Consider the following 20,365-nt stretch of genomic DNA (forward strand, 5'->3'; position numbering starts at 1 on the left):
TCAAAAACGTTTTGACTGAATTTCCAGGTATCGAGAAAGTACATGTCTCCTTGCTCATTTTATATGACACAAGACAAATCGATACACAACGTTAATACAAGGAAGACATGAAACAAAGTTATAAAACAGTTTTTTTTATTTAGAAAAGTTGAAATTCAGTCTATCCCAGGGTAAAGAAGCCTACAATGCCAACATTTTGTCTGGCGACTGGGTTGTTTTCCATCGAGATGGTAAGAAGAGTTATTGAGGATTTATGATTCATTTTTCTGGAAAAAGGAAGCTTATCTCGAATGTAAACGTTATAGCCTGCATCAGAACCACAAGACTAGTTTGACAGATGCCTCCAATGTGCGATAAGCAAAGCTAAATGTGTGACCAAGAGATCTCTTTATTGAAATCATGAAGATCAAATCCCTCATCTCATTGGAGTATTAGTATCAAACACTTTAGAAGGAGACATCCTTGTTCCTCCTGAGTCAAGCTGATTCAATTCTTTGCTTTTATTGCAAAGAAATGATTGTAAAGGTCACTGGTGCCTTACTGGAGCACTCTAGCATCAAGGAGAGGAGTTGGCTCTCTGCAGAAAGAAGAGTGTGCTGATATTCTTATTTTATTTTTGTCGTTGCAGTTCGTTTTTCATCTGTATGCAACACTGGCAGCGACTGATTTCAATGGAGATCTTTGAGACCCAAAGTGCCATTTGTTTTCTATTGTGCAAGGTAATTAAATGCATTATCCTGGTATCTCGTGTCTATTCAGTCCTCATTAAACAACTTGAATAAAAACCATCAGAACTCGAGCTCCTGAGGACCAGAGCTGAGAAACACTAGAAACTGCATTAATACAGAACCCTGAAATAAGTTCATGGGGTGGAAAGGATTCACCAGAAATGTACAGAAACTGTATCTGAAAGGAGCAAAATGCAGCGATATCTGATGAGGGGGAGCGTGTGTTTCTCATGAAGTACTTCCTTCTCCGAGTCCCATACTGCATTACCTCAGAATCACCGTAGAGCACGGACTCCCGTTTATCAAAGCGATCCAACAATTGGTCCACTGGGTGAGTGCCAGTCAGCCATAAATCTAGAAATGTCAGATAAGGGAGCGTCTACAGCACTTCTCCCACCAATTACGTCTTAGTAAGCTTTGCTGGATCGGCAAAACAAAAAGAAGGGAATCATGAAGCCGCCAATATCCAACTGATCTCAACAACCTTTGCAGCTACTTGCAGCAGGGGCCTAATACTTACTGGTGTGGTTGGGAGGAATCTCTCCACCCCAGGATGGATGGAGCTTAGTCATGACTGGTGTGGCCTCTTTCTTGCAGTCGGAAAGGATCCCGTTGCTTTGATAATCCCAAATCCTGGTGTAGATTTTGGGGCTATATATCGAGAGCGGGGTTGAAATAAGAGGATCACGACATGGTACCCGCTCCACAGCAGGAAGCTCAGAGAGTGGCGCGGATCAGCTCTGTTTCCCCCACTGAGACTTTTTTTTGCCACTGTTTGTATGCAAACATGAAAAGGAAGGAGGACCAGCAGGGAGAGATGCCAACATATGCATACTGATCTAGGGCGAGATTTAAAATGAAGAGATGCCTCCAGGATGCCTCAAAGAGGTCCACAGGGAGACCTGCAGGGGCATCCGCTTGTGAAGAGCACTATCTGGTGGATGCTCGTGGTACTTGCAAAGGGAAACAATTGGCATCTGATATTGTCTGATAATCGGGTGGAGCCACGGTCAGCTCGGCGGACCACCCACAGTCGGTGTGTCAGGCCTCCTGCGTGAGTCCTTACCAACAAACCAGCAGACTGATGAGAGCGTTTCACTGCTGTCCGGAGTTGAGTCGCGCAAACTGAAAGAGGCAGAAGCTGTTTTGGCGCCTTCTCAAATAAGGTAAGACGTTTTAAGTTAAATATTTTTTGACTATTACTTTTAAGTACACGTTGTTCTTTTCTGAACAATTGTCCGATTTATTCGGCTGCAGTTGCTTGTAAGAAAAAACAAAACAGCAACAACCTGGTTACTTCTCAGCCATGCGTATCCTGCAGTACTCCATAAGGAAGCAGTGGATATGATCTGAGGAAGAGGAGCAAACCATCCGGCTGATGCAATATAAACTGAGTGCAGCTGGGAGCAGCTTCTGCGCTTTTCTCTTCACACTGTACAAGCGGGAATGTGAAGTAGCAAAGATCTCCACTAGTGATACGTAGTCTATAGAAGTGAAGTCGTTCTGTGTGGAGGTTTTGCAGTTTGAAAGAATGCATCGGTGGCCGTGAGGAGGAACATTGCCTTTTATAGCGAGTGCCACTTCCACCAGCAGTGTGGGTGAACTCGTATGAACCCGCACTGTAAATAAATGGGAATTACTGCCCATTTTCCATCCGTGTTATCAAATAATCCGTCACCTAAATAACAATTCTGACCAATAATGTGGGGAGATAATGAAGGCTTTGATCAAAGATGTGTTTGAAAAATGCTTTCTGTTACTATTTGAAGCGGTGAGTGTTTTATTCACCGACATGGTTAAATGCTTTAAATATCTTTTTGATTACATTCTCATTCAGGCCCACTTTGGACTAGTTTGTTTTGAAACATTTGTCTGTATATGAAATAATTAGCTAAAAAACAAACTAAATCAAAAGAACGCGCAGAATATGTTAATCAAAATAAAAAAAGCATGTTCATCAGTCAACATTGTCCTCATGTGCAACAATATCATAAAATAGCAATGTTGACCTATGGCTGATTCCAGGCTGAGGAGAACTACATGAGTGTGATTGTTTGTGCTTTAGGCAGGTAATTGTTTCCGTTTAGTTTGGGTCCACATTTGTTCCTCACAGTACTCATGTACTAGTGTTGGCCGCTGTAATCATTCCTCTTGCCCATGATGGCTGGAGAGAGGTCCCTTTCTAATGTGATTGGAATGGAAGAGGCCGAGACAAAATGAACTTATTGTGCATAAATGCCTTTCAAAGTTCATCCAAATTCATTTGAGGCTTCAGAAATCTGAGTTAGTCATATCAAATTGGTATCTTTCAAAGTTACTGTGTTTTTATGATGTTCGCTCTTTGTGTTACTGCAGCGCAGCAAGTAAATACTATTTGTGGAAACACAAAGAGGAAATTCTTCTATAAAAACGCGATCACTATTCTGTATTTCTTTTAACTTCCTTTGTCTGGTCACCTGTATTTTTCATGTTAATTCTATAAAATCCCTAAAGACACAGAATTAGCTGAAATAGACGAAGAAACACGATTTAATTGAAGAAAATAGTGCCATCAAAAGCTGACCAGAATAAAATAGAAACCCTGTATTATCCACACAGCTGATATTTTAGTCTGATGTCAAATTTCACAAAGGTCAATAGTGCATCCAGTCAGTCCATCCGTCAGTCTGAGAAGTCTAAACAACTTCTTCATTTGACTTCACTGGTTTGAAGTGGGGTAAGGCCAGCATATTGTGCTGGTATTCACTAGATGTGGAAAGACTTTCATGTTTGTAAAACCTTAAGCAGTTGCCATCCAGCCAAAGAATTTGATTAACTTCAATCTGTTTGTAAATCTATTTTTATATCTGTGAAAGATTAGAGTTTAGTTTAAATGAGGCTGTTTAGTGTCCTGTGCGGTTTCCTTCTTTTTGTCTCACTGTGCAGTGACCATGATAAGACACTTTGTGTGAATGTATCAGACATCTGTAATGAGGAATGTTTTGCTGTAAATATTTTATAGATAAATAAACTATCTATTGGTTAAAACAGAGGCAGTGGGAAAGTTCCAAAATAAATGTAAATACTGTTTCTGTTTATTGTTCCTGTCAACCAATTAGACATTTTGCTTTAAATATAGTAGAATATTCAAATTAAAACGGTCATTGGAACATTTTAAATACACAGTGATCACCTGCCAAACAAATGTGAATTCATCAGTTTTTGGTAATTATTAGGGGCACAGTGCCAGCTAGTGGTCAGAAATATCCAAGACTGAGGACTGTTCCTATATAAATCAAGGACACCTTAACTATTAACTGAAATATATATGTAAAATACTGACATTTCTGCATACCATGAGGAGGGCATGAGACATAATATAATAAATACTGAATATGCTGTGAGAAGCCTACATGCAAGGCTAGGGTGTGTCAACATCTCTCAATCTACATCACGGATGATCCTATTGGCTGTAATGTGTGGTTTACATTCAGGCATTAATCCGGTAAGAAACTCTGATCTTCTGGCCTCAGTGATGATGTATCTGCTGTATAAGCATGTGACTGCTTTCCATTTCAAATTCACCCACTACGTCAGGAGCAGGTGTTGAGCTCGCGATTGGCTGAGAAGAGGGCAGGGTTCTGCCCTGCCCACCCTCCTTTTTGTTTTAGCCCAGCCACTGCATGCCACATCTTGTGAATGCTACAGTACGCCTCTTGCACAGCATACAAGGACATATTCGTTCTTGTCCTACACATTGACGTGAGAAGTACACAGTTGACAGATGCACCTTTCTTTTCTTTGGGTTTCCTTTCTAGCTTCAGCTTCATCTACATTCACCAGGGTTGTGTTGGTCTTATCAAACTGTTCGCCCAATGGAATGTCTGGCTCAAACTGTTCAGGTCATCGTATAGTCAGACAACACTAAAGGGGATAGGCATCACAGCTGGTCTGTCTTTAGCTCAGGGGCCATTGTGAGGGCTCCCTGTTCTATTTGTGAGCTGGAAACCTGAATGGTTTGTATACTAAGAGGCGTCTGTGTCACATGTCAAAGCAGCTCTTGTAAACGTCTCTCACAGCTCTATTCAGCCTCAGCTGACTGGAAGTGAAGTCTACAGCCACTCTCACTGGAGTACGTGGCTGAGTGGATTCATAAGCTGACAGAAGAAAAAACGCTGTATAGCAGTGAAGACAGCAGATCTTGTTTTGTGTTGCGTTGTGAAGGTGAGTGCTTGTGTGCATTGTTAGTCAGATCTATATCTGTCTCTGATGCGCTGTTTTAGAAGAGGCTTTGAAATTGGATCCCAGATTTTCAGGATTATGCCCGGCACACTATTTACAAAATATCACGATGTAATTGTTCGGCAGATAATGTTGATATGAAATGTCTGGCAACATCTTGTTTGAGGTAACCTTATTCTGTTTTATCATATAACATTGCATTATTTTACTGTAACTGAAAAACATATTGTTCATGTGCCTCAATTTGGCATGTTGTTATATTTGATAACAAAAATAAGTTGGCAAGCGTTTTATTTCCCTGCATAGGTTCATCCACAGTGGGAATCGGCTGAGATGAAGTGTTTACTGCTGCCTGCGCTCTAACCTGGAACAATGTGTTGATAACAGATAACTGTAATTGAGAAAGAATATCTTCTTGATGGACCATACTTTTCATCTGGAATGCAGAATATAATGCATACTATAGGGTGTGTCCAATCAGAAGATATGTTAGACTATTCAAATTAGACTAATGTTAGTATGCCAATTCATTCTTCACTTGAGTCATTTTTGAAGCAATGTGAAGAACAACAAAATAAGAGTGAGCAGCACTTGGGACCTGAGTATGTTTTTAGTAGTTTGACAGTTTATTTAACTCAAACGTTGTGTAAATGTACAGCTTGTAGTACTTTAATATATGCTCAGTACAAGCGTTTAGTTTGTACTGTACTAACTCATCCAAGCACTTTAACATGTTAACATGAAACATATTTCACCCTGTTTGTGCATCGTGTTATTAGGATTGACAGGTGAATGTGTTGTATTCATTGAATGTCAAGTTCATTTCACCCCGATGCAGGCTGTTCAAACGGCTTGCTGTGTAATCTGTGACTCATGTTGACATGAATGAAGTGCATGAAGTCACATTCTTGCAACGCTGACTGCAAGCTTGTTTATTACATTGGATTAATGCCCATCACGATGCAAAATAATGGAAACCAAATAGCAATGCTCTCTTTATTTTGTGACTCCTTTCAAATCCTTACTGCATATATCCTCCATCACTGGAGGTTTTGTTCTCAAAAAAGAAAACAAAATTTCCGATTTCATACGTCAGCACTTTGTAAACATTAGTTGAATCAACTAGTTTAAGCTATTATTTCTTCAAACATCAAATCAAAGTTAGAATCACAAGGAGCAGTTGATCCGGGGCTGGATCAGCACATATTTTCTTTTCCCTTGCACAGTAATCTCAGTACTCAAGTCAGTCCTGTCTTGTTTTGCCAACAGCTAAATTATCTCCTGTAGAGCTTTTGGTGCCAGCCAGGATGATTCTGGCAACATTAAAGGGCATTGGGAAGCAGCTCCTGCGGGTGAAGGTTGTCGACTGTAACGCAGAGGACTCCCGCTTGTCTCGATGCCTCAACACGTTTGACCTGGTGGCTTTGGGCGTTGGCAGTACGCTGGGTGCCGGAGTCTACATCCTCGCTGGCGCCGTAGCCCGGGACAGCGCTGGACCTGCCATCGTCCTCTCCTTCCTCATAGCCGCCTTCGCCTCGGTCCTGGCCGGTCTGTGCTACGCCGAGTTCGGAGCCCGCGTCCCCAAAACTGGCTCGGCTTACCTCTACAGCTATGTGACGGTTGGAGAACTGTGGGCCTTCATCACAGGCTGGAACCTCATCCTCTCTTATGTCATTGGTGAGACAATTTGAATGAGGAAGGAAAGGAGTTTGGTTGCTACACGAGATATTGTTCAGTTTACACGAACACTTTCCTCCACGCAGGAACTTCAAGTGTGGCCAGAGCATGGAGCGCCACCTTCGATGAGCTGATCGGAGGGCACATTGAGGAATTCTGCAGACGTTACATGACCATGAATGCCCCGGGCATCCTGGCAGAGTATCCAGACATATTTGCCGTCTTCATAATAATCGCTCTGACAGGTGAGGAGCAGCTCGGATATACAGTATCTCTGTGTGAAAAATGGTTTATCTCATTTTTCCTTCTGACATCATTGTCTTTCACATTGTCTTTTTTTTTTTAACTGCTTGCAGCACTGCTTATATTCGGAGTGAAGGAGTCGGCCTTGGTGACTAAAGTGTTCACCTGTGTCAACGTGCTGGTGCTGCTGTTCATGATAATCTCTGGCTTGGTCAAAGGAAACCTGAAAAACTGGAACTTGAAGCCTGAGGAAATCCTCAATTCCACCAGCAACTCCAGCCTCAAGTGGGTGACATGAAGAGCTTCATTTTCTAAAATGTTATGTGCCTAATAATATACCTGTGTGTTGTGTTTGAAATAAGCAAATGCCTTTTTTGTTTTACTTCCAGTGCGTCTGATTCCCTACCATCAGCAGAAAGTCTTGGTGCAGGCGGCTTCATGCCTTTTGGCATAAATGGAGTCCTCTCTGGCGCCGCCACCTGTTTTTATGCATTTATAGGCTTTGACTGCATTGCCACTACAGGTGAGAGGGAATACATTACATTGATAAGCGACACTCGGGACCCATATCCTCTCACATCTCCAGTTGTGTTCCCTTTCCCAGGAGAAGAAGTGAAGAATCCTCAGAGGGCCATTCCCATCGGGATTGTGGCCTCGCTCCTTATTTGCTTTTTGGCGTACTTTGGCGTGTCGGCGGCCCTCACTTTGATGATGCCGTACTACTTGCTGGATAAGAACAGCCCTCTGCCAGTAGCCTTCATGTATGTGGGCTGGCAGGAAGCCACTTATGCAGTGGCCATTGGATCTTTATGTGCCTTGTCAACCAGGTAAGAGGTTTTCCTCCTGCCTCTCTGCATGATAAGTTGGAGAGGACTTGTAATTGGTTACATGCTTCTTTTTTTTTAGGATTTCATAATTTTCAGTACCTTGAATATAGAATTGAATATATTCTATATTCTTCAATTCAGGGGAATTAGTTGTAGTATTGTTTTATATATTTGGAGCTAAACCTTTAAGAGTGAATTTTGTGATTATTTCTTTAACGGACATTGGTTTGCTCGTCCTTGATGGATCTGGGGTTGTTTTCATGGTTTGGGCTCCTTAGTTCCAGTCATGAGAAATCTTAATGCTACAGCAAACAACATTTTAGAGGCTGGAATCCTTCAAACCTTGTGGCAACAGTGCAATGTTATATTTTCTAACCGTGTGCATTCACTTGCACGGCATTCTCTCTCCCGTGCTAGTTTACTAGGCTCCATGTTCCCAATGCCCAGAGTGATCTGGGCCATGGCAGAAGATGGGCTGCTCTTCAAATGTTTGGCCAAAATCAGCCCGAGAACCAAAACCCCTCTAACAGCTACAATAACATCAGGTGTTGTGGCAGGTGAGCTCATGACCTAAACCTACTAATGAGTTGGGGTTCCTATCACCCTATAACCCTACAAGACGCGCTTGGCACACAAGGCCTCAACACAAGCACTCGGCCAAAAACCAAGATGACGATACAGCACAAATGTCATGCAAATGTAATGTTTCAATTATTGCCATGCGCAAAGCAGGCACAGGAACATCTTCAGTACAGCATCCCGTGCTGTTTATCAGGATGTCAGGCTGAGAATGGTTGAGGTTGAGGCCCTGTGTGAAACCAGACTTCCCAAATGTATACTTTAAGTAAAAGAAAATGTCTGCCTCCTCCTCCTCCTCCTTCTTCCTTCATCCATGGCTTAGTCTCCTCGGCTCCATGTTTCCACTCCCACGCATTATCTTTGCTATGGCTCGCGATGGGCTGCTCTTCTCCTTTTTGGCGCGTGTCAGCGAGAGGAAGACGCCCAACAACTCCACCTTGGTGGCAGGGCTTATATCTGGTAGGTAGCTGACATGAGGCCCAAGGCAACAGTGCCCTCTAGGGGAAGGAGGATGTTGGCCCTTAACACATTAGGTTGTAATTAAATGGAGCTCGACAGCAGTAGTTTGAAAATGTGTATGAATTATGTAAAAAATACAATATCTGCATTATACTGTGGTCAGTGTGCATTTTTTTTACTTTTAGGATTAGTTTGATGAAATCTATAATTTTGACGTGTGTTTTTCTCTTGTGTGTGCTGCAGCTGTGATGGCGTTCCTGTTTGACTTGAAGGACCTGGTTGACCTCATGTCCATTGGAACTTTGCTGGCCTATACTTTGGTGGCTGCCTGTGTGCTGGTCCTCAGGTACACCTCATCTCTCAGTTGACATATATCCAGTTTACGCTTGTCAGGACGCTAGAGGATTACCATGCTGAATCACTTCATATTTGTACGTCCTCTCACTGGTAAAGGAGTCCCCAGTCAGAGGCTTGGTCAGGCCAGATAGGTGTAGAAGTGTTTGAAGGATACGAGATTGGGAGCATTTCTATTGCCTCTAAAATGCTATCAACATGGCGACGGCTGAGCTGGTGGCTGGCAGCTAACGGTGCAAACAGTGCAAACTATGGCAACAGTGCTGACGGAGCTGACGGTGTTTAACTGGGGGTTTTAACCGCCGTATGAACGCAGAGCGGCGGCCGTGAGCTAGCCATTGAGGCACACTCACATACCCTAACATTCCATCCTAGATGACTGTCCTAAGCTGCCTCGTGATGTAAAACATGGTGTCTTCAAATTAAAATTGTAATGATTTCAAAGCTTATAATTTGCATTTGCCTACATTGCTCAACCTACTGACCTCCAGCTGTACTGTATTTTCTGCATTTCATGTATTTAACGCATATTGGATTACAGTCATGAATAATCCTTTGTAGCATATTCACTAGAGAGAAATATCTGCTTAACCCCTTATAATGAAGGTGGTGCTATATGTTATTAAATTCCGTTAGGAGTTTCTAAAATGTCCTCAGCCTTAGTGAACAGCAATTTTGGGAATCCCGCAGTTTTTCTAAGCGTGGTTTTGACTGTCTGTTTTTTCCATCTGAAGGTACCAGCCGGAACAGCCCAGTGTGGCCTATGAGATGGCCAACACTCAGGAAGAACCTGAAATGGCTGATAACGAGGGCAGCATCGACATACTACCACAACCAGACGATCGCTTCACCGTTAAGAATTTACTTTTCCCTTCAAACACAGAGCCGTCCCCTCTGTCCGGGTTTGCCGTCAACATTTGCACCAGCATACTGGGTGAGACACACAAAGCCCAGGGACTATCAGAAGATAGTGGCGGAATAACCCATCTGGTTACTGATACAGCACATCATCTTACAGTGTTATTCTCCCCTCCAGGTGTCTTGGTGTGTGTCTTCAGTGTCGTAGCTGTCCACGGACGTCTTGCAGTCTGGTCAGTGTCTGTCCTCGCTGTTGTCATGGTGGCCTGTTTGATTGTCATCTTCATCGTGTGGAGACAGCCGCAAAGCAAGGTCAAGCTTGCCTTCAAGGTAGACTTTGTTCTTTCACCAAAGAGTTTTCTCACACCATTTCTTGCTTTGTGTTTATTTGCATGTTATGGTTGTTCAGCACTTTGGTCAACTGTCAACTTTTTCAAACAAACATGGAAAGGGAGAGGAGAGGATTTGCTCTTTAGACTTTACAGTTGCCCTCAACCTGCTAAAGGACGACACATCTTTAAGCCAAACAAATGGAAACCGTGTGTTCTTAACAATATTTAAGGTTGTAATGTTAAATGCACACGTTTTCTTCTCACAGGTTCCCCTGCTGCCCTTTGTCCCAGTCATCAGTATGTTCATCAACGTCTATCTGATGATGCAGCTCGACAAAGGAACCTGGATGCGCTTTGCCATCTGGATGGTGTTAGGTATTTTGGAATTTTGACCTGCAATGCCAAATATGATCTGTTGCTGTGTACTTGTGTTTTGAAAATGAATTCACGTCTTTGCCACAATGTTTCCACACCATTTGTAGGTTTCTTTATCTACTTCGGCTATGGTATTCGCAACAGTGCAGAGGCAGCGTTGACCAGGTCCAACACCAACACGCCAGCCTGCGCAATAATGGGAGAGCCCATGGCCAGAGAGAAGAAAGCCTTTCTACACAACACACAAACCTCCACAGGAGACTATGAAGATTCCTAAGGAAACGGGAGGTTCACTAATCCACTTTATTTCTGTTCTGTTAAATAGCTGCAAATCCAGGAGAGAAATATGGAGACTTTCATGCGTCCTTCCATTCAGAGCGTTGACTTATTTCTTATTCCAGCCAAACATTTTGATGAGAGTGAAAAGGCGAATTCGGTAAAACATCTGAAAACCAATATATTTTTGAGCTGAAAAGTGTTTTTTTGTACGTTTTTGCACTTCGATAGGGTTTATTTTGTGAACACAACTAATTATGTGGAACCAAATCAACCAAAGACAAATAACAAGTTGTTTTAACATAGTTTTTTGAGACATCACGTATATCATTGAAAACACATCAAAACTTTATTTTGGTTCTTTAATCCACAGTCGGCTATATTAGAATGATGAGCCCCATTCTTTTAATTTTTCTGTAATAACATATTTGAACTTGACTTTTTGAAAGTTCAGCATTTGTTACTGCTCGTCTAGCTTGAAATCGCTCAACATTTTCACGTGGTGGCTGTTTACAGAAAAGAAATGATGAATTACAAAAGTGTTTCTTTTCTTTAAGGCAGATATACGTGCATTTGGCGGCTTTCCTGGTAAATATGTGTTACTCGTCATGGTGCATTAGGAAGCACAGTGCCGGCTACTGTGCCAAAATCCTACGGGAGGTTATTTTTTAAATCTACATCCCTTTATCAGATGAAGTCATCCAGGTTCACCAGAAAGCTGGCGCTCAGAAACACTACCACTTTCGTCCACAGGGAACGCCAAAATCAACACAAAATGAAAGTTCCTTGTAGGAACTTAAATTGAGAATAAGCAAATATTTCACTTCACTGTATCTTGAGTTCCTTTTTGTCTTGTAAGTTCACCTCAATGGTAAAACTTGTACATTGGCATTTTGACAAAATGTGCTGTACAGAAAGCACAACTCTGTAGACCTACCTGTGTTTTATATAAACTGTATAACTCATAATTATCATAATAATTCATCATGGTGCTCTGGATAATCAGTACATCTGTGTGACAGTGTTTGTCTTCTACAGTTCTATAATGTTTTCCTCAAGGTACACATTAAGATAAAATACAACAGTGTTGTCTCCATCAGGGAACTTGATTTTTTTTAAACTAGCCAAAGAAAAGAAAAGCTGCTAATGTGGAATGATTTATTTGACACGGCAGAGGATGTATTTTCAGTATTTCCCAAGTGAATGTTACACCTTTGAGAGGTCTGATATTGCTCTATCAACAGCTAGAATTGTGAAATATATATATATAGTATGTATATAACTTACACTTTGGAGTGTGAAAAGCGTATTTCTAGTTCACATACATCTGAACGGGCCGAAATATAATCAGTTGGTGATATTCAACACCGTTTGGTTTCCACAGAGATAGTTGTGTATATTCAGAAACAAACCAACAGTTATGTTTACCTCAAGCAGGAATATATCTGAGAGTGCCTTTGTTATTCAGATGCTATTTAATGATTAAGGAAATGAAAGCTGATTGTGAGAGTGTGCAGATTCCCAGGGCAGCTAAAACCCAAACGCAACATTTGTGCGTGTTCACTAAAGACTGGAAATGCAACAAAGTGATGAATCTCTCAGCCGAGCCTTTTAATTGAACACTATGATGAAATGTTTTCTTTTTTTTTTGCTATTTATGTTCCATTGAGAGAAACTATTGCTGTTGCCAGAAGCCGAACTCTGTTAGATTTATTTTGATAATGCGTCAAAAACAATGTTGCAATTCATTGACAGAGTTGCTTTCGATTTCTTAACGATGGCAATGAATTAGCGTGCAAGTTTAAAGTACTTTGTATCCATCAAGGCAAGGCAAGTTTATTTGTATAGCACATTTCAACAACAAGGTAATTCAAAGTGCTTCACATAAAACCATTAAAAGCATCAAAACATAAGGCAAAAGTAAAGGAGATTTAAAACATACATTGAAACAATAATTGATGTCTCCCTGAGACATTACGCTGCACGCAATCAACCATACACTGTCGCAATTCTGCAATTACTCGCACACAAACCACGTCTGGAAAAGATCTCTGCCGATCTGCATTTTATAGTGTACGCCTTGCACGAACTCGGTCCCGGAGGAAATGGCGATATATTGTGCAGTCCTTTTAAAACCATTAAAAGCATCAAAACATAAGGCAAAAGAAAAGGAGATTTAACAGCAATTAAGGTATGTAACTTTGCTGCATTTTGAGATGATAAAGCAGCATTGTCAAACAAGATTGTGCTGTAGAAAGTTGCCGTTTTCTGTCCGCTACTAGCCTTTATCTAAACTGTCTAAACTTTGTCTAAATGTTTGAATCAGTGCGACATTATCTCGTATACATTTTAACATGTAATGTCTGTTTTTGGAAATACGGTTTTGATTTTGCTTTGACTTAGTGCCCATATCACAAGTTTCCCTTATCCGTCGGTCATATCACCCGTCAGCTTTAATCGATTCAGTCTTTTGTTGCAAGCATTAGGTAAAGTAAATAATTGTGTCGGGAACCCTTCAGGCTCATCTCCCTTTTGAGTTTGATGTTTCACGTGAGGCTTCATTTAAAGAAATCACAAACAGTGCATTGTATTGTCCTTGACACTGTTTTTAATTAAGCATGTAAACATTTGCATGCTGCACTATTTCAAAACTTTATGAAGCTTGAAAAAGCGATTTAGATTTTATAGTTCTGCTAAGTTATACAGGTGTTTACAGTGTCAGAGTGGTGAAGGTCAGCTGTTCAGCATGTGTTGTCTTGATATTGGTTGCGGTTTGTATTGTTAATGCTGTAAATAAATTTAGCTGATAGGTAAACACAGACTTTGTCTTTATTTTTCTTCAGCTAATTGTGTTACGGGTATTTTTTTCTGTTACTTTCCACTCTTTTATGCATTCTGAATTGTGTATAAATGACAATCTATTTAGTTTGGATTGACTAAAAATGTAAGATCATTTAGCAGCCGATGTATAAGTAATATTTATTATTATTATTGTGGATTTTGTTATGTTAAGTTTTGCACTTGCATCAACAACAATCCACTTTCTACTAATGATACATAGAAAGCTCTTATCAAGGAATACAACTTGCCTTAACTTTGCTCATGTTTTGTATTTTGTGTTGTCTCTTTCTTGCACACGTGGACTGAGGCTTTTGGAAGTATGCAGCTTTTAAAAAAAAAAGAAATTGATAAAGGGAGAATAAATGGACGATCTCACCTGAAGGGGGCGACGTGAGCCCGTGTTGACATGGGCGTTGAGTCTCCTCTCTCCTCTCGTCCCTGTTTTCCAGCGATGGTGCACACGGTGTCCTCCTCATCGTGCCTAAACCTGGACGGGTCCCTCCTGCTGCTGCTTCTTCGTGTCTTCACTGACGAGCTCAGCGGATTACCTGAATCTGAACGGTAATTCTTATCGTTTCACACCGGGGGCGGCGGGCGGTTTGTGTTCCTCTCCCTCTCAATCGCAGATCAACGGCGGTGATAATTGGATGAATTGGCACTAATGCATCTGCTGGAGAGACTGCGGATGATTCCGTCGGTGCTGATGTTTGTAGGAGCGTTGTTATTTTCAAGTCTTTTTCCAATTGTTTCCAGGAGCGCAAATTCTAATAGCTGTTATACATTCAAGCTGAAAAAAAAACAACAGGTAAACTCACCTCAGTGTGTGCAGTGGGGTCAGAGCCGCATGCGATTATTCTTTCACCTCCATCTCATGTTTGTTTTGTGTCTGTCCTAAAAGCAACAAATCCTCCTCTTGCCTTCCTGTTTGCGGATCATGTGTGAATTTATATTTAGAAGCTGAGACATGAGGAAGAAGGCAGCATGAGCTGAATGAACGTCAGTCATGGAATCGGTGAAGGGACAGATGTCTGCTGGTGTGCTTTGAGTGACCACAGTTATTCAAAAGGCCTGATTTGTGTTGAAGCACTGAGGACCACCGAGGCCTCAACTAGCTCTGTTGGTGGTTATGTTCAACATGAACGGTGTTGATGTTACTGTACATATCTGTCCATTTATTCAGAAAGAACTTACATTAATTTGCATGTCACATCAATGCTTTTCCTCTGCACCCAGTGTGCACACACACACTTTGTACACTGTGTCAATGTGCTTAAGTCACAGCAACAGAAGATCTTCTTTGAGCTTTAGTTGGTGACACAAAGAAGTCAGGGCCACTGAAGCGTTAAAATGGGAGGGGGACTGGTGTCAATATTTTATGATTATTCCAGTTTAAACATCAAGTGCAGCTTGGTGGACAAATGCAGGCCTTGATCTGTGCCCTGCTTCAGATATAGCAGTGCTAAAGCTGAAGGAGCACCTGTGCTACTGGGAAGATCAAGTGGTTTGAGCGCACACTCGCAAGGATGCACTGATTTCATAAGAGGCCCCCGGGTGAAGGTCTCGCCATCATGCTGCATATCAGGAGGAAGGTGGCGGCGGGGTGAGTTGCTGAACAATTGGGGGATGGGGAAACATTCGCAGGGAAGGATGTTGTTGGTGCGAGCATAAATTCCCTCAATCGCTGTCGCAGCTGTGTGAGGAAGACAACCAGGGAACGTAATTGACGTTCAATGAACACAACACATTCACCTGTCAATCCTAATAACACAATGCACAAACGTGTTGATTGAACCTAACACACCGACAGCCTGCATATCTACAGTATAGCAGTATGTGCTATGGGGTGGGAAAGGAAGTGGAGAATATCAATTCAGTCAGTAAGACTAGCAGCATTGCACGCTTTCTGTAACGCTCAGCTCCCCAGAGGATGTTTTGAAGGGAAAGACGTTGAAATGAATTAAAATGTTTAATTATCTCTGTAATGCTTTCATTTCAACCAGCACAGGAGACCATGAAGCAGAAAATTATGAAATCGACAGCATGAAAAATGTTAATGTAACTCGTAGGTAAAAGTATGGCAGGCAAGGTTAAAAAAAAAAGGAAAAAAAAAAGATTCCTGAAAGTGAGCAAGAGTGCCTTTTGGGGTTCTGAGAGATGTTTATGTTACATGTTATATATATATATATATATATATATATATATATATATATATATATATATATATATATATATATATATATATATATATATATACTGTATATACAGTACCAGGCAAGTGAACTATATCCATCATGCCACCCCTGTTCAGATGATATAATATACAGTACTGTTACATCTGCACTGCATTGAATTATAGTTGGACATCAATTAAAGAAACTGTCTGCAGCAGAAACAATCCCGTTCCTGCAACCTTTCTCTTGAAACAAGACTTCATCCATCCAGTTTGTCAATTGTTGTCAGGCAACATACATGTAAGAATCTTAACCACAGCTTCATTGGTTGTCTGGTTACCCAGAGGGAGTTTGTGGCTTCATGTGGTTGAACAGCAGTGAAGTAAGCGTGTGGTACAGACCTGATAGGGAGGCGAGGGGAGAGGCAGGTAGGGAATCTCATTCATCGATTTCTGTCCTGCATTGCAGGTGCTGAGACGGCATTTAGTGTAGTGTGTTGGCCTGTACTTCAAACCACACACTGCTGTCTTTGGGCACTCTTTTTAAGTTTAAAAAAAACAACATACATGTTTTGTTACCATTACTACCCCCCTCCTTGTTCGAAACATGCAGCAAAGTCTATTATAACACAACCGATTTGTTTTCATAAGGAGGGAAATGAGATGCTATTTCCTGCTGTGTAAGTGAATTTGTTTGGACGTACAGGGAACAAAGAGATGAGGTGGAGCAGTGGTCAGTCAGGTGTCATGCTAATCAGCTGATGAGTTTGACGAGGACAAATGGAGAACTCAGTTTAGCTGTTTTTCGCTTCCATTTTTAGTCATGACATCCCTTTTAGAGACAAAATATATTTGATTCTGTTTGTGACTTGAGCAGGAAAACACAAAAACTATCAAGGCCCTATGAACCAGGTATGACTACATAATGGAAAAACATGATAATAAAATGTTTTATTAAAAAAACAATGAACTGATTGTACCTATAGCTGTACTTGACAAACGGAGATAAATAATGGCGAATAAGTGGCGGTGTGCGAACTTAATGTGCAAGTGCTTCTGAGGGTCTGCTAAAGCTCTCCGGACTGTACAAGAAGCCACTCAGGAAGGAGGTCAAACGCATGTGCCTTTGGATAAAGACATGAAACGGCAGGAATGGACCACTGGGTTTTTCCAATTTATAGTACAATCCAAATCAGAGACTCTAAACATCAGAACTATAGTGACCACACCTGCTTGCTGCTAATAATCATTGGGTTGTTATATAGATAGTAGGGGTGTCACGGATCACAAACCTCACGGTTCGGTTCGGATCACGGTTCAGGAGTCACGGTTCAGATCATTTTTCGGATCAACAAAGAAAAGGGGAGGAGACAAATATAACTTTGCTTTCCATTTATTAATTAAAGAACTTCAAGAACACTTAACGCAAAGAACTTTGGGCTATAGTCTTACAATAAATAAATCAATAAAAATAATACATTCAAGAATTCTGTTAAGTTTAAGTGCAACATGAGGTATGTTGATTCCCTCGTCCTTTGATCAATACTGAAAGAAAGAAACAGCCAGTGGGCTAGCTTCCACTGTTTACACTGAACTGAACTGCTCAGCAACAACTTGGGTCTGTTTACTTCCTGTCAGGTCATTCAAATACACAACAATGTTTACCATTACTGTGACCTTATTTTCAAAAAGATGAGAATATCTCCATTGTCTGGGGAGAGGGTCGACCTTCCTGTGTTGACTGGAATATTATTGGGACTATCTAGCTTCACTCTGATACTTCTGTCAGCACCTGAACCAGGTGTGTGTCTGTGTGACTCTCACAGAGGGGCGTGTCTACAGCACCTGCCCCAGGTGTGTGTGTGTGTGTGTGTGTGTGTGAGACTCTCACAGAGGGGGCGTGTCTACAGCACCGGACTAAGAATCACTCCGCCGTGGTGAAAGCAGTCTCTGCAGTCTTGTCCTTCTCATAGAGGTCTGGAACAGCTTCACACTGAAGTGGGTGCGTGAGTGGACTTCGTAGCGTGGCTCAAGCATTTTAACCAGATTTAGAAATCCTTTGTTTTCTACACCGGCGTGTCCCCGTCGCTGACATGCCGATGTTTTGCCGTTGTCGCGTGTCTCTCTCTTTAAATAACGCCTACATACCGTAACGGTTTCGTCCACCACCCTCATCCGTCATTATACGTTACAGGGAAGACAAAATGTTCCCAAACTTGCGACTTAACGTTAAATGACGCCGCGGCTTCTGACGTTCCTCCGCTCGCCATGACGTCACCGTTAAATGCTTCTAAGCTGCTCCGTTCACGTGAACACACTACTGCTTTATATCTGTTCACTGACACTCTGCATTGATATTCGGGGACTTGTTACTTGAAAAGGAACAGCAGCAGTAGAACTTTATTACACACTATGATGATTACACTGTAAAAATAAAATTAAAAAAAATACTCTTGATCCGCGGTTCACGAGTGATCCGAACCGTGAGGGCTGATCCGAACCGTGAGGGCTGATCCGAACGGATCACGGATCGATCCGTGATCTGTGACACCACTAATATATAGTAATTAGTAAATCCAGCCCTTATGATCAGCAGTGACTGTGAGCGGCCACATTGTGGTACCATGTGGTACTACAAGACGTATCTTCTCCACACTAAGAGTTCCACATCAGTATCCTTTTGTGTGTGACAAGTTCCTCATGAACAAATGGAGAACTCCGATAAGCACCAGTTCAGACATGACCTGTCACATATATGCTTCCATGTAAACACTGTAATTGTGTACCCATTCATCGCTAATGTGAGAGAAAACAGACTTAACCGCCACCTGTTTGCCCCACAGCTCCTCTGCAAGAATAACAAAAAGATGCTTCTCGTCATGTCAGTGACAGTGACGTGTTGTTGTTGTTGTTGGCTGTTAACCAAATGTTCTGGGATTGGTAACATTGTATGTGTTTACAGGAGTCTTTCAGAAGATAAGGGAAAAGTAAGCGACTGATGCGGAAGGAAAATGCTTTGGGGATTGTAGAAAATAACAGTTCCCGCATTATATAAATGATCTTAATAAAGTTGCTTGAGACTATTCACAGTTTGTTTGAAGGAGGCAGTCTTAGAAACTACAATGAAAGGCTGATTGTTGAGCAGCAGCATGAAACGTCATGTCTGTTAGTCACAGACACAGGTAGGGACAACAGCAGTGTCCACATATAAATGATGATATCATCCACATGTATTCACTAGCAAGAGCAACATTTATTTTGTTGGCTATAAAAGGAGGACTTTTAACAGACAGATCATTCAATATTTCCCTAGAAGCTGTTCAAAGCAGTTCAGTGTTGCTGCAAAGATAATTAGTCAAATATAATTAGCTTAGTAACTTCCAGTTATAATTAATGCAGTAGTTATAATGGGAATGTCATAATATGGAATTTCTTTTGTACGTGAGAGGTCAACGGGCTCCTGTTGGAAGTCTTGTCTTCTCTCTGCCCCTTTTAAAAAATGATGTTGTTCTTGTTGACATGTTGCCAACCTTTATGGTATTCTCCAGTTGTGATCGATCAGCTGTCGGTCAGTGGAGAAAATCATTTTGGCAAATAAACCACGAGTGAAATATGTCCTAGTTTTAGGTTTAGCAATCAAGCATGAATGGATGGATCCTGGAACCGGATGATCTGAGAACACGTGTTTGTTCACTGTGGAGTCAGATCAGTCTCAATATGAATGAATGCACACAGAAGGATTCATATAGGTAATGGAATGACCATCTCCACAAAAAGAATTTCAAAGCACATAAAAATAGTTATTGTTGTATATAAATGTAGAAACAATTCCACAGACAATATAAAATAATAAGGTTTGCAGATGTCTGATGCACACACAAATACATCCTGTTGTTAAATAAATATATTATAAGGCCACAAATATGTCATCATAAGTATTTGCAATTTTCATCAAAAACATATTTAGATGTTGTTACCTTCATTTACAAACCGTCGAACCTGCATTTACAAACTGCTTATACTTTGTGAACTTCACTGCATGTGTGTGTGGGAAGATTAAATCCAAATGCACATTTTTGTTTTGATTGTTTCTGTTCTTCACAGACTTATCACTCCAAAGTCAAATGTTTGGACCACGTTGCCAAATAGCTGTCTGAAGTTTCTGGGAGATTTATTTCCATGTGATCGCTCATTAGTTGATGTTCTAATTTGTCATCTTTTTTTCAATACAGGATAAGGACCCCAGATTTCAAGAAGATTCATCCTCCAAATTCAACATGATATTAGACATTCTGATAACTGGCATGCCGGAAAGAAATGTGAAAATCAATTCTAGCCTCCTGCTGTGCCACTAAGAGTCTTTGATGGACAAACAGACTTTTTTGTAATTGATGCCATGAATGATTGATTTTCAAAGTGCTCTTG

At 41.2% G+C, this 20,365-nt stretch overlaps 1 protein-coding gene across 2 annotated transcripts; it reads left to right on the top strand.

Moving 5' to 3' along the window:
* Positions 1-1,770: 1,770 nt before the first annotated feature.
* LOC306779969 (high affinity cationic amino acid transporter 1-like) lies at positions 1,771-13,744 on the top strand. 2 transcript variants are annotated; one of them, XM_079272103.1, is made up of 12 exons: positions 1,771-1,894; positions 6,219-6,626; positions 6,713-6,871; positions 6,983-7,154; positions 7,259-7,392; positions 7,474-7,696; positions 8,114-8,253; positions 8,978-9,080; positions 9,823-10,022; positions 10,125-10,276; positions 10,545-10,653; positions 10,761-13,744. In XM_079272103.1, exons 2-12 carry the CDS (start codon positions 6,257-6,259, stop codon positions 10,928-10,930), a joined length of 1,932 nt encoding a protein of 643 aa, XP_079128229.1. In that variant the 5' UTR covers positions 1,771-1,894; positions 6,219-6,256; the 3' UTR covers positions 10,931-13,744. The 2 variants fall into 2 exon arrangements, with proteins under 2 accessions (XP_079128229.1, XP_079128230.1); XM_079272104.1 differs by lacking the exon at positions 8,114-8,253 and adding an exon at positions 8,598-8,734.
* Positions 13,745-20,365: the final 6,621 nt, after the last annotated feature.

This window comes from Melanostigma gelatinosum (genome assembly GCF_949748355.1).
Source record: "Melanostigma gelatinosum genome assembly, chromosome: 7".
Taxonomy (NCBI): domain Eukaryota; kingdom Metazoa; phylum Chordata; class Actinopteri; order Perciformes; family Zoarcidae; genus Melanostigma; species Melanostigma gelatinosum.